General features: G+C 41.8%; 1 protein-coding gene across 5 annotated transcripts in view; it reads left to right on the forward strand.

Moving 5' to 3' along the window:
* The window catches only part of NEK7 (NIMA related kinase 7), a 136520-nt gene that overhangs the window by 49860 nt on the left and 73576 nt on the right, over positions 1 to 13084 (forward strand). For all 5 annotated transcript variants that reach the window (XM_060091466.1, XM_060091465.1, XM_060091469.1 and 2 more), the window contains exon 2: positions 1091 to 1175. In XM_060091466.1, the coding sequence (XP_059947449.1) occupies positions 1119 to 1175 (57 nt within the window). In that variant the 5' untranslated portion in view covers positions 1091 to 1118. The remainder of the gene's footprint in view (positions 1 to 1090; positions 1176 to 13084) is intronic.

Genomic DNA, 13084 nt, shown 5'->3' on the forward strand with positions numbered 1-13084 from the left:
AAAACAAACTAAATATTGACTTCACCATATGTTGTACAAAACTTTAATTCCAGATCAATTGCAAATTTAGATATGAAAGGCAAAGCAATAAAGCTTACATTGAAAGATAATGTATGAGAATTTAGAGTAGGGAAATAATTCTTAAATTATTAAGCATTTTGTACACAGAAGCATTAACCATAAAGGAAAAGATTGATCAATTAGAACATATTAAATTTATGAATTTCTGTTCATAAGTTAATTAAAAGATGCCATTGGGAAGGTTTTCTACAAGATGGTAAAAAATATTTGCAATACAAATAACCCATGTCTAGAATATTTTTATTGCTTTTTAAAAGGTATAATGAAGTGAAAATGTGTTTTAATTTCTCTGTCGATCCTATTTAAATGGACCCTAGTTTTTTAACCCACAAGATTTTAGTTATAAAATTACACTTATGAAGAACCTAGAGATACTTGGTGTTGTGTAGAATCAGTGCAGAAGTGGCTCCTGGACAGGGGTGTCGGCCGTGTTTATAGTTCAGTTCTTGAACCTTGTGCAGGACTTGGCGTATGCTTGGTCTTCAGTCTGTGTTTACTAAATTAATGGGTGGATGTTTTGTAATTACAAAAAATATATGCATAAAAGAGTAAACACCCTCATATGAGGACAGGACTTTTAAGTTTAAACCTAAAAATCACAGTAAGCATTATAGTTGGACACGAAGAACAAAAGTGCTAACATTTTTAGAATATGAAGATGAAGTGCATTTTAGGAATGTAAAATGTTAGCCACAATTCTGGGAAGCTTACCGTGGTGATTATCTTCTCAGTCCGGGAGGGAGAGGGGAAGCCTCTTTGATCTATAAGATGTAATGGAGAAGAGAGAATTTCATCTCACAAAACGGGATTTTCTAAGCATAACATGCTACTTTCGATAAGAATTAGCTGAGATAGTGAACATTTGTGTTAGCTAAGCAGAGCTTGGATTTAGCAAATGGCAGATAAGAGTATGGAGTGTCTTAATGGACGTTTTTGAAGCATTAGGTTCATCTCAAGTATGTATTGGTAATGATTGCATTATTTAAATTTCAACTTTACATTTTTACAGAGTTCTGAAGTTCCTGTTGCTTCAGACGATGGATGAGCAATCACAAGGGATGCAAGGGCCACCTGTTCCTCAGTTCCAACCGCAGGTAATTTCTTCTAATAAATGCAGCCGTAAGTGTGTGTGTGTGTGTGTGTGTGTGTGTAGACATAGATGTACATGCAGTGAGGAAGGAAGTAGTACATGAATAGTCCCTTTAGGAAATAAAGTAGCCAAAAATGCTAGTTATGAATTTCCAAGCTTCAATCAGGATTGTTTCGATTATAAAATACTGTTTTAGAATATTTACTTCTCATGTACAAATATGGAAAAAGAGGGGGGGCAGCTTTAGCTTTTAACTTGAATTGAATGACCTACAGGCTTTGGGAGCTAATGTTTGGCTCAGAGAGGAAGAGAAAAGGCAAGGCGGCGCCTGTGTGTCTAGTGCCTGTCTCTGCTCTGGCTGGTCCTGCATTGCCCACGACTGCCTTCTGTTACTGTCACTTTTCTTATTTTCTCTGAGTAGCAATGTGTTTCCCCTGTTACGTAGTTGCTCGTTTTTTTATAACATGAAATGAAGTTAAAGGAATGCTTCAGCAGAACATGTACACACACTATAGAAGTTAATTACCTTGGATGCTGTGTTCTCTGTGGATGCTTGCCCTAAAGCCCGATGTATGATGACGCGTTTAAAATAACATTCATCCCTGCCAGAGGCAGCAGTTGGTTTTTGTTGTTGTTGTTAATAAATACCGTGTTTTTTCAGTTTGGTGTTGGAGACCTTCTACAGTGTCCCAGATTTACTGTGCTAGCCTTGTCCGAGTTTTGCTTGATCGTATTTCTGGAAATGAAGAATTGGTAGATGTACTTTCGTGGTATCTTTGTCTGGTGTTGGTATCAGAGTGATGGTGGCCTCATAGAATGAGTTTGGGAGTGTTCCTTCCTCTGCAGTTTTTTTGGAATAGTTTCAGAAGGATAGGTGTTACCTCATCTCTAAATATTTGATAGAACTCGCCTATGAAGCCATCTGGTCCTGGACTTCGTTTGTTGGGAGTTTTAAAATCACAGATTCAACTTCAGTACTTGTAATTGGTCTGTTATAGATGTTCTTTCAAATGAGTTCTGTAGTCAGATAAGTTTGGGAGACTTGGATTTACACAGCTGCTTCATGACAGTACTTTCTCAGAGCCTTCCCTGTATTATTAGGGTGCACTGTGAATTTCCTGGAGGGGGTTTTGGGGTGTAGTGTTTTCCAGACTTATTTGACCACGGGATCCTTTTTGTTTAAGCACATTTATTGGCTTCTCTCAGAATCCATGTCTGTGAGGCACAGCGCAGGAAATACTGCCTGCAGAATAAACTGTCTTTTCTGCCTCTGTGACTTTATTCATCTTGTACCCTCATCCCCCTCTCCAATTTTTGAAATCCTGCCCACCCTTTAAGGACCATCTAAAATGCCATCTCCACTATGACGCTTTTTCTGATTTTGTGAATGTAATATTTTTTCCTTGGAAACGTGATGGTGCATCCTTTGTATGTCTCTTTTGGTATTTCTGAGGCCTTTGTGTCATTTTACATAGGCATTTTCCTTATCTTTGCTATTGGGTTAAACTCTCCTTGAGGATTTATACTGTGTCTTACTTTCTTTGGATGCCCTGTGATACTGCAGCTCCCCACATGAAGCAGGGTCTCAATAAGAATGTGTGATTGAAACCAGCCAGGGACGCCTTCAAATGAACATGTTTAAATTAACCCTTTACCCAACTGAATTTTACATTGTTTTCTTTGTTACACCCGTCTGAATCCTCTGTACCGTATTCAGAAAAGAGACCCTTTAGAGCTTAGAGTAAGGCCAATATTTTAATTTCAAGATGATTGTTTTTTTTTTTTAGATCTACCATCTATATTTTGTGTATGATCATAAATTATCAAGATTATAGTAAGCAGTTTCTATCTATTAGATACAGACGTATCTTAGTGCTAGTTTTACACACATACATAGATACTATGGGTCCATATTATATTGTTTCTAGTGAAGGCAGTAAAAGAAGCACTTCTGAAATTAGGTAGTTCATGTCATGATTTTGAAATTCTGTTTTGAACAGTCCTAAATTTCAAAGGAAAAAACAAATGAGCACTTTCATTTTTGCCTTCTACTGACTCACCAGCCAGGAAAGTCATGGTTTCCTGGGACCATGCAGCATACATTTCCGAACCACGTCTGTGGTTCTGCATCTCTTTTCACACAGTTCCCTTCATCTCTGCCTCCTGCTGCTGCTCCCAGGGGTGGGTGAAAGAGGGAGGGTTTTTCCTGTCTCTGCGTCCAGACTGATGGTGTGAGATTACCTGACAAGAGTTTACAGGCGTTATTGCTTATTAAGTCTTTGAAAAATGTTACTGCTCTCAGTAGCATGATTTTTAAAGGCTGGCAAAGGACAGGCTCTGCTAGGGGCTGACAACCTTCTTTTGTTTTGTTCCACACCATTGGCCTGAATAACGGGGTGATACGGCAACATATGGTTAGCTGAGTGACTCCTACTTTTGTGATGCTAATACGTGTCTGGACATAAACAGAAAACGAAGTCAGCTTTCTAAGTGTCAAATACCAATCCCCTGTATAATGACAAGTGATGTATATTCTTGGCATATCTTTCTTTTTCTTGTTCTGAGATGAATACTCTAACCCCGTAATGTGTAATATGTGGTCTCACATATTACTGTGAGAGCTCCTTTTTCTTTAGTACTGTGTGAGTTCCTTTTTAATAAGCTTTAGGATGTGAGATTTATGTATCTCTATTAATTTTTTTGTGTGTATTGTCATTCTCTTGAACTTAGGGAAATTTTTTTTCTATCAGCTTCCTTTTCCTTCCCTTTTTCCTTTGATTCCTCTACTAAAGCCAGAAAGTACTGAAAGGATGTTTTGACTAGATTTGTATCCTGTTGGACTCCTGTTGGTGGAACAATGGATTTAGCTTAATTTAAAAAAGAAAATTCAGACTATATGAAAGATGGTGACAGAGAAATAGGAAAATACTAAAATATTTTACTATGAGACTAATTTTAAACAGTGGAAGTTTACAGCTAACATTTTTTGAGTATTTTGATTTCTGATCATTGAGTGAAGAGCACTGTGGTACATTCCCTTTTTATCATAAAGATAAAACAATTATAATCAGAGCACAATTTTTAGAATTTATGGGAGTGATTCGAAGGGAGGATTAATTTTAATTATGATAATCACCAGGACTTAGGTTATAATTATTATTATTTGTAAATTTGAAGATACCTAGTGTAACACTTTGGCTACCTGTGAAAGAGGGAAAGCTTCGAGATCTACAGGTAGGAAAACAGACGTTCCTCGTTTTTATTGCTCAGAAGGTATGAGAACCTTGTCTGGGAGTCTTCAAACCCAAGCAGTAAGGTAGATCAACCATTCCTTTAAGCTTCCTGGTGGCCCAAATTGCAGTCCCCCTGTGCTTTTGCATCCCTGTGAAGCGAGGTGTCGGGATGAGATGAAGCTAACTTTGTAGCATGTTTGGGGTAGTGTTCTGGGCGCTTTGTGGGCCAGAGCGACGTTGCCCCCAGTGGGCTGTGTTGAGTGGGATGAGTTTTGGACATGATTGGATCACCTTCCCCTGTCTTTAGCTCATCTTACAGAATCACTTGATGAAATAAGGGTCATCATGTAGTGTACTTCTTTTGATAAATTGATTTTGCCAAGGTGTTTGTTATAAGTAGCATTGAGTACAGTTTCTGTTTTTTGAATTGTTGATAGAAATTTCGGTGTGATGTTCTCCCTTTGACAGTTGGCTTCAGTGAATGACTTTAGGTACAGGAGAACGAGCAGCAGCCGTTCTAAGGAAAAGCAGGCTCTCGCCGTGGTTTCCGTTCATGACTGGGAACCTCAAGTAAAGCTCAACCTGCCCAGCAGTCGTGCTGTCGGTCCCTCCACTCCTTCTCCCCTCAGTGACGTCTCGCATCTCTGTTCTCCTCAAACCCCCAGCACTATCTCCCCCATCTTCACACTTAGCTGATGCCCTTCCTTCCTGTTTCGCTTAAAAACACCGAAACAGTCAGAAGAGAACTTCCACCGACTTCTCCCAGATGTGTAGTCACATGACTGGCCTTTTCTATCACCAGATGAACCCGCCACACTGTGCCCAAGGCCAGCGCGCCCCTGACCACCGGATCCCACCCACCCCCCGCTCCTGGTGGCCCCTCTCTGCAGGCCCTTCACTAGCACACCATTGCGTGGTTCTCTCTTCCGTCTCAACAACAGACTGTGACCTGCTCGGGTCCTTGGACTCTTTAATCGATAGAAATTGGTAAGAGGCCAGATGAGAGATTCAGGCAAGGCTTTATGGAGACTCGTGCCGCAGCGGGGTGGGGCTGGTGGGTGAAAATGAGCAATAGGTGCCCTTGCTTGCTCCCCGAGGGGGCTTGAGCTGGTTCATCAGACGGGCTGAGGGCGGGGTAGGTCTGGCAGGAGGCCTGACTTAGGTGGTCTGCTCGCCCTCTGGGTGATCCTGTGTGCAGGGATCTTGTGCAGGACCCTGCTTTTGCTCCTGGCACCTCAGAAGGGGCTGTTGGTTTGTGGCCTTTGTGTATCTTACTGTTCATAACTGCCTGACTGCACATGCGTGCAGTTATTTTTAGTCCATTATGGTTTCTTTATATCCTGTTGCCCAGGTGCAAGTGCAAGCACTCAGGTAGAGGGTCCCCTGTCCCAGCCTATCTCAAAACCAAAACAAGTCCAAACCAAAAACCAGCTTTTAAAGTCCTTCTTTTCTCCAGTTGTTAACCTATTTCTCTGCTGCCTTTTATTGCTAATTCTTGGCTTTATTTGTAGGTTTGTCTCCCATTTTCCCCTTCATTCTCTGAAATGTGCTCCAGTTAAGCCTTCTCCCCACACTCCCGGCTAGACTGCTTTGTTAAGGTCCCAGTTATGTGCAGGTGCTCCGTCCCTGGTCAGCTTCCAGGCCTCATCCTCCTTGGCTCATCAGATGCATTCAATAGTTGATCGTACTCTCTTCTTTGAAACCTGTTCATTGCTCAGCTTCCAAGAACCTTGTTTTTCTTGTCTTACTGGTCCATCCTTGGCTGATTTCTCCTCACCTCTTGGACCTCTTAACAATAGAGGGCTTCAAGGCTTGAGACCTCTTTCTATCTATATCCCTGCTTGGAGATCTCTTCCAGTTTCATGATTCTAAGTATGATCCATATGCTGGTGACTCTCACATTTATATCTCAACCTGGACCTCTGTCCTGAATTCCAGACTCACGTATCCAGTTGCCTGCCTGACCTCAAGTTTGTGTGTCTCAAAGCGAGCACGTGTGAAGCTGAGCTCTGAATGGTCCCCCCCAGCCCTTCTGTCTGCAGGCCTCTCTGTCACAGTTGGTGGCGGGTCCATCCTTCCCTTGCTCAGGCTGAAGCTCCTGGAGACGTCCCTGGCTTCTTCCAGCTCTCTCGTGTTGTATCTCACCTGTTCCCAGACCCCACAGCTCCATCTTTTTTTTTTTTTTTTCTCCCGGTACACGGGCCTCTCACTGTTGTGGCCTCTCCCGTTGCGGAGCATAGGCTCCGGACGTGCAGGCTCAGCGGCCATGGCTCACGGGCCCAGCCGCTCCGCGGCATGTGGGATCTTCCCAGACCGGGGCACGAACCCGTGTCCCCTGCATCGGCAGGCGGACTCTCAACCACTGCGCCACCAGGGAAGCCCCCCACAGCTCCATCTTTAACACACAGTTAGAATTGGGATACTTCTTGCCTCCTCTGCTGCCACTGCTGTGGTCACAGTACTTTTACTTTTTCACATAGCGTACTTCAGTAGCTTCCCAGCCTCCATCCTTGCCTCCCTTCAGCCTGCTCTCAATACAAAATTATATAAACTTTAAATGTAAAATACAAAATTTCAGTCAAATTGTGTCTGTTTAAAACCTTCTAGTAGTTTCTCATAGGCTTACTCACGCATCATCTTCCAGGGTATATTTAACTATCACCTTCTTTGAGCATTTAATGAAAATTGAACCTTCACACCCACCCAGTAAGCCTTTGCTGCCATATTTTTCTGCGTAGAATTGATCGCCTTTTCACTTTTTCATTGTCTGTCTGCTTTCTCTAGAGTATAAGCTTCATCCCGAGACCCCAGAGTGGTACCTAGGGCACATAGTAGGCGTTCAGTAAATGCTTGTTGAAGACAAACTGGGTGTCAGATCAACCCATTCTCCACCTTTTCAAGCACCACCTTTTAAATGAATATTAAGATACATAAATGTCTTTGGAATTTCTCTTCCTGGCACAAGTTCAAGCAGTGGCCTGTGCTTTGGTACCTACATCAAAAATACGATAGGAAGCCATTCTTGGCAACGCTTTGTTAGACCGAGGTGTGAGACCAGCCTGCGCCGAAGCAGGGAAGAAGAGCTCAGAGAAAAAGAAAGAACTTTTCTCCAGGACAGGTTTCCACATCTTTGTGAGCCCAGAAGTCAGGTGTGGCCTAAGATGTCTGAACTCCTAATTTACCATTTTTGTTTTTCTTCGGTAACAGTCTATATACAAAAGTAAATATATATTAAATGGTTTATTAAAAAAAAACCAAAACACTTACATCCTCCATTTCTTATGGACTTTTTTTCACCTCCTTGGTTTAACTGGAACAGACCTCTTTCCCCCGAGGACACTGTTTCCCGTCACCCTCTCAGTGGAGGCTGCTGGTTCTCTAATAACCCCATGCCGTGAGGATTGGGGGTCAGATGGTAGCCTGTCCATCCACAGAGCCTCTTCCAGACCACGATTCCTCCTTGTTCTTGGGGTAGGGAGGGCTGAAACCTGCTGCGTCGAGGCTCTGCCACCCTAAGAAAGGGCGTCCACCTTCCCTGTAGCTGTTGTCTCCTGGCCTCCTCATGACCCCTTGCACTAGTTGGACACTTGGCCCCTGGCTCCTGGCTTTTGTCCAGGGCAGTAGCCCTGCTGCTGCTACCAGTACCTGCTGCTGATTGAGTTCTTAAGCACGCCCACCCTGTGCGAAGCATTGTGAATGTGTGTTTCATTTATTCCTAACGCAAGCCGTAGGAGGCGTTATCTGTCACACTTCACAAATGAAGAGACTGAGGCTCAGACCAATGAACTAACTCACGCTTGGTCATGTAGCCGGTAAATGGCGGGGCTGGGATTGGCACCGGGTCTGTCTCACTCTTTTTTTTTTTTTTTTTTTGCGGTATGCGGGCCTCTCACCGCTGTGGCCTCTCCCGTTGGCGGAGCACAGGCTCCGGACGCGCAGGCTCAGTGGCCATGGCTCACGGGCCCAGCCACTCCGCGGCATGTGGGATCTTCCCAGACCAGGGCACGAACCCGTGTCCCCTGCATCGGCAGGCGGACTCTCAACCACTGCGCCACCAGGGAAGCCCACGTCTCACTCTTTAGTTTCACAGAAAAAGCTCCTCATCCGTTTCCTGGCCAGTCTGATCTTCTCAATCACCGTGACACTTGATATTTTTATAGGTACCTCAAGCTCCTACTCTTCAAGATGGAATTTATTATTTCCTGCCCAAGATTGTCCTTTTGCCTGTGACTATTAGCACCGTCCATCTAGTCGTCCAAACTACAAACAAGCGAATCGCATACTTTATATTTAGGCAGTTTTCCTCTTGTCCTGATTTTACTCCCTAAATAGCTCTTGAATCTGCTAATTCTCTACATCCTGACTGTACCTACTGTAGTTTATTTAGATTACTGCCACCTTTTGCCTGGATTATCGCAGAAGCTTCTGAACTGATCTCTTTACCTCTCATTTTACCATTTCTAGTTCATTCCTTACATTGTATTGAAAGTCATCTTTCCAAAGTGTACTTTTTATTGTATCACTTCCTAAAAGCGCCGGTTTCTATGGCTCTTAAGGTGGATTCTGCATTTCCTTGTGTGTCGTAGAGGGTCTTGCATCATCTGGTCGCCTTTTTCTTCTCCAGCTGCATTTTGTGTCTTTCCCTATTTTGGGCACAGATTCAGTTGTGTCTTGCTTATACCATGCTCTCTTTCGGCTCCAAATCTCAGATGCTGAGGTAATGGTCTCAGGAGCCGTTTAGTCCCTAATGGAACCTAATAGCATAAAGGCTCCTTATAATGTGGATGAACTACATGGTAGAGGCCCTAAGGAAAGTGTTATCCTAGAGGAAATATGTAATTTGGAAGACAACAAAAAGATTACTCTCAGAAAAATTATGATTTCTGGGTAATTTCTTATACTAGTATGCTTCTAACAGATCAGAATATGCTATACCAGTAGTGCAGTGTTCACTTCTGTAAATCATGCTTTATATCAATGAGTAGTAGGTCATGGGTACTCAATAAATATTTGTTGGATGAATGAATTAATCTCTAATTGAAAGCTAAATATTGATCAATCTAATTATATTATGTTGTATAGATTTTAGTTACTTGAGAGTTATTTTAGGAAAAGACTGTGGCAATATAGAATAATAAGAAATCTGTCAAATGAGAAGTGATATCAAAATATTTAAAGCTTAGTTGAGTTTTTTTTTTTTTTTTTTTTTTTTTTTTTTTTTGCGGTACGCGGGCCTCTCACTGTCGTGGCCTCTCCCGTTGCGGAGCACAGGCTCCGGATGCGCAGGCTCAGCGGCCATGGCTCACGGGCCCAGCCGCTCCGCGGCATGTGGGACCTTCCCGGACCGGGGCACGAACCCGTGTCCCCTGCATCGGCAGGCGGACTCTCAACCACTGCGCCACCAGGGAAGCCCTTAGTTAAGTTTTGAATTTAGATTGGTTGTTCATATTTACATATTTAGGGGTAAGTGTTCCTTAAATTTTAAAGGAAATGCCTTGAGAAATTTGGATGATTTTTAAAAGAATGGGAATATGGTAAGGATTATCTCATCTGCTCTCTTGGAAATTCCTATTTGAATAGTCTGATGTGGGCAAAGATGAGGTCGACATTAATCAAAACAGTTTCCCAGTTCTATTTGGAATTGCATTCAGAGCCTGAAATATAGTTTTAATAAATACAGTATTGAAAATTGTTCCATTTTTGAGGGTGAACGTAATATTTGGAAGATTCAGAAATCTTTTGGAGCCAAGTATGTACTTGGTGAAAAAAGTAAATAGTCTTGGTATTCTTCTTTCGATCAAAATGAGATATCTTCTTAAATGAGACCAGTAATCTTCATGTGATTCACAAACTGATTACAATCCAAGGAGGAATTTCAAACATATTTTCAGTATTGGAAGCCTTCCTGGAGTAAGTCCATATCCTCTCATGGTGCTTGTTTGAAGGGCAACATTGAATGTATAGATTCTAATATGTTTGTTAGAATTCGGTTGTGTCATTTTACATTTAGCATACCTTTATATTTTGTCTCCCTTTATATTATTATTTTGTGAATATTGTGACTTTTTCATATGACTGTGGTTATGTTTCATACATCTTTCTCACTAAATATTCATAAAACAAATATTGCTCAGATTTAGAAATTTTGATAAGCACTTCTTTTTCCAGGAATACTTATGTAGAATACATTTAATTATGCATTCCTTTTATTGATTTTTTTTCCTTGACTGGATATCATTCAGTGTAGGAGAAGAGGGGATGGAGGAGGAGGAATTTCTAGGAGAGTTCTGATAGGGTATCCAGTAGAGGGTTAGAAGAGCACCAGGGCTCAGTTTCACTCAGCACTAACTTCCAGAACCAACACATGAGAGAGATGGAGCAATGGGTTACGTGGCCCAGAGTGATGAGCAAAGTGAGAAGAGAAGGCTGAGGATGGAGCCCTGTGGACACCAGAATTTATATGGGGAGGAACACGTGGGGGAGCTGGGAGGAGTCAGAAGCACTGGCTGTTTGGTGGGGTGGTTCAGGGCCTGAGCCCTGAAGTCGGATTGCCTGGGGTCAATTCTTGGATGCCCCACTTTCTGGCTGTGTGATGGAGGACAGGTTATTGAACATCGGTATGTTTCACTTTTCTTATCAGTAAATTAGAGGAATCATAGTTTTTACCTCCTATGAGCTCTGGAGCTTCTAGTATTGTGCTTGGCACGTAGATAGAACCCAGACGATGGGGATGAGGAGGAGGGTGGGGATGACGACGTTCTCTTGGAGCATAGGTTTCTCTACCAGCGGTTGGTTCTGCATCATCTTACATCCTTTATTACATTTTTATTACCTGCCTTCTGCCCCCACTGCTGCTTCGTTAGCCTTGTTTATCCCAGTCAGTGGCATCACTATCCGTCGAGGTGCTCAAGCCCCAGATCCATGATTTATCCTTGATTTCTCTCTGTCCCTCTCTCCTCATACTCAATTCATCAGCAGCTCCTTTGACTCCACCTCAAGATCATATCCTGATTCCATCTGCTGCTCGCATGTCCCTGCAACAGTCAGGTCAGGTCCACTTCCTCCTGTCCAGTCTCCCTGCTTCCCCTCTTGCTTCACTCATGCTCCTCTCCATTCCTTCCCCACCAGCGTCGTGAGTTGTCACTGTGAAATGTGTGTTAGCTCCCAGTACCGTGCTTCCCTGCTGGAGACCCGAGTCCCTCACTGGTGCTGTCAGAGTGCCGTGCGGTTTTGTCCTGCTCACCTCTAACCTCGTTCCTCACCCCGTCGCCCTTGTGCTCCATCCTCCGGCCAGTGTTCCTTCAACACACCCAGCTCATTCTTTCCTCGAGACATTTTCTCCAGGTTTTCTTTCTGCCCTTTTTTTTTCCTTCTGGTTTTTTAATCTCACCATAAACGACACCTTCTCACCGAGGTCATCCCAGAATTACCCACTCTAAAATAACCATCCACTCATTTTCCATTATATCACTCTATTTTATTTCTCTGCATGTGCTTAAATATTAGATACTATTATGTATTTGCTTATTGTCTTTTTATTGTTTTGGATTATGTATTTGTTTAATCTCCCTCCTCTATTAATAACTGTGGAATAAATGAATACATTGTAGAAAACCTCTCCCCTCTATTTGTGTCTGTCTCTGTCTCTGTTTCTCTCAGGGAAAGGCTTTTGCTTGCCATGTTTAATTTTACCAGGTATGGCTGGTGGTGCTCATGGGGCAGATGGGAGTGTCTTCGTCATTATCCTACTCATGAAATGTTGGGAAAGGTCATCAGTATTTCTGGTTACATAATTTGGATATAGTGATTATGCTGGGTAGTATAACTAATGATGATTAAATGATACAAATACCAGGGTCTTATAAATGTTTAACTAGATAATTGGTTGTATTTGATCACTCATTTTTCTTATGCTATAGTGAATTCTCTCCTTTGTTTGATAAAAGCCAGTTATAATGATCAATGGCATATTGTTCCAACTGATGTAAATCTCAGACACTTAGTGTCTTTAGGAATAGGTTACTTCTGAAATAGTTAAAGAAATTTTAGGGAGATCATTTTTCAAATGGGAAGAAGCATGACTAATTAGACTCTGCTGGCACATGTGGTGTTGTTTTTTTTTATTTCTAGTGAGGTTTGTAGAAAATAATATATAACAGCTTTACGTTAGATATTGTCAAAAGGATGTTCTAGTTTTTGTAGTTTGGAGGTGAGTAATATCTCTTTAAAGATCATACATAGCATGAGCTTTATTGCCAAAAAAAATTGAAGGGCATTTTGAAGTTTTGTAACTTAAATTTTTGAGAAATTTAATAATGTTAATATAAATATAGTTTATTAGATTACATAGTTGGTAATATGAAAATCACCCGTAAGAGGTGAATTTGCAGGAACAGTGAAAACCGTATTAATGATGTTAAATATTGTAATTAATACTGGCTTGTATATTAGATCATTGATAACAATACCTCTAGGAATTATCAGGACATAATTTTCTCTCTGGGGAGTCTGTTGAGTCCATGCTGTGACTCTTCTAATTTCCCCAGAGAGAATTATCATCATAATGTTACCCTGAATTATCTTATTGCTCATTAAATGTTCCTGCCTTCAAATTTAAAGGAAATTAAAGAAATTAATTTAGTCATGGGAAATTATTAATTGCTTAACGAGGTTGCACCTG

The sequence above is a fragment of the Mesoplodon densirostris genome, chromosome 2 (genome assembly GCF_025265405.1).
Source record: "Mesoplodon densirostris isolate mMesDen1 chromosome 2, mMesDen1 primary haplotype, whole genome shotgun sequence".
In the NCBI taxonomy this organism is placed as follows: Eukaryota; Metazoa; Chordata; class Mammalia; order Artiodactyla; family Ziphiidae; genus Mesoplodon; species Mesoplodon densirostris.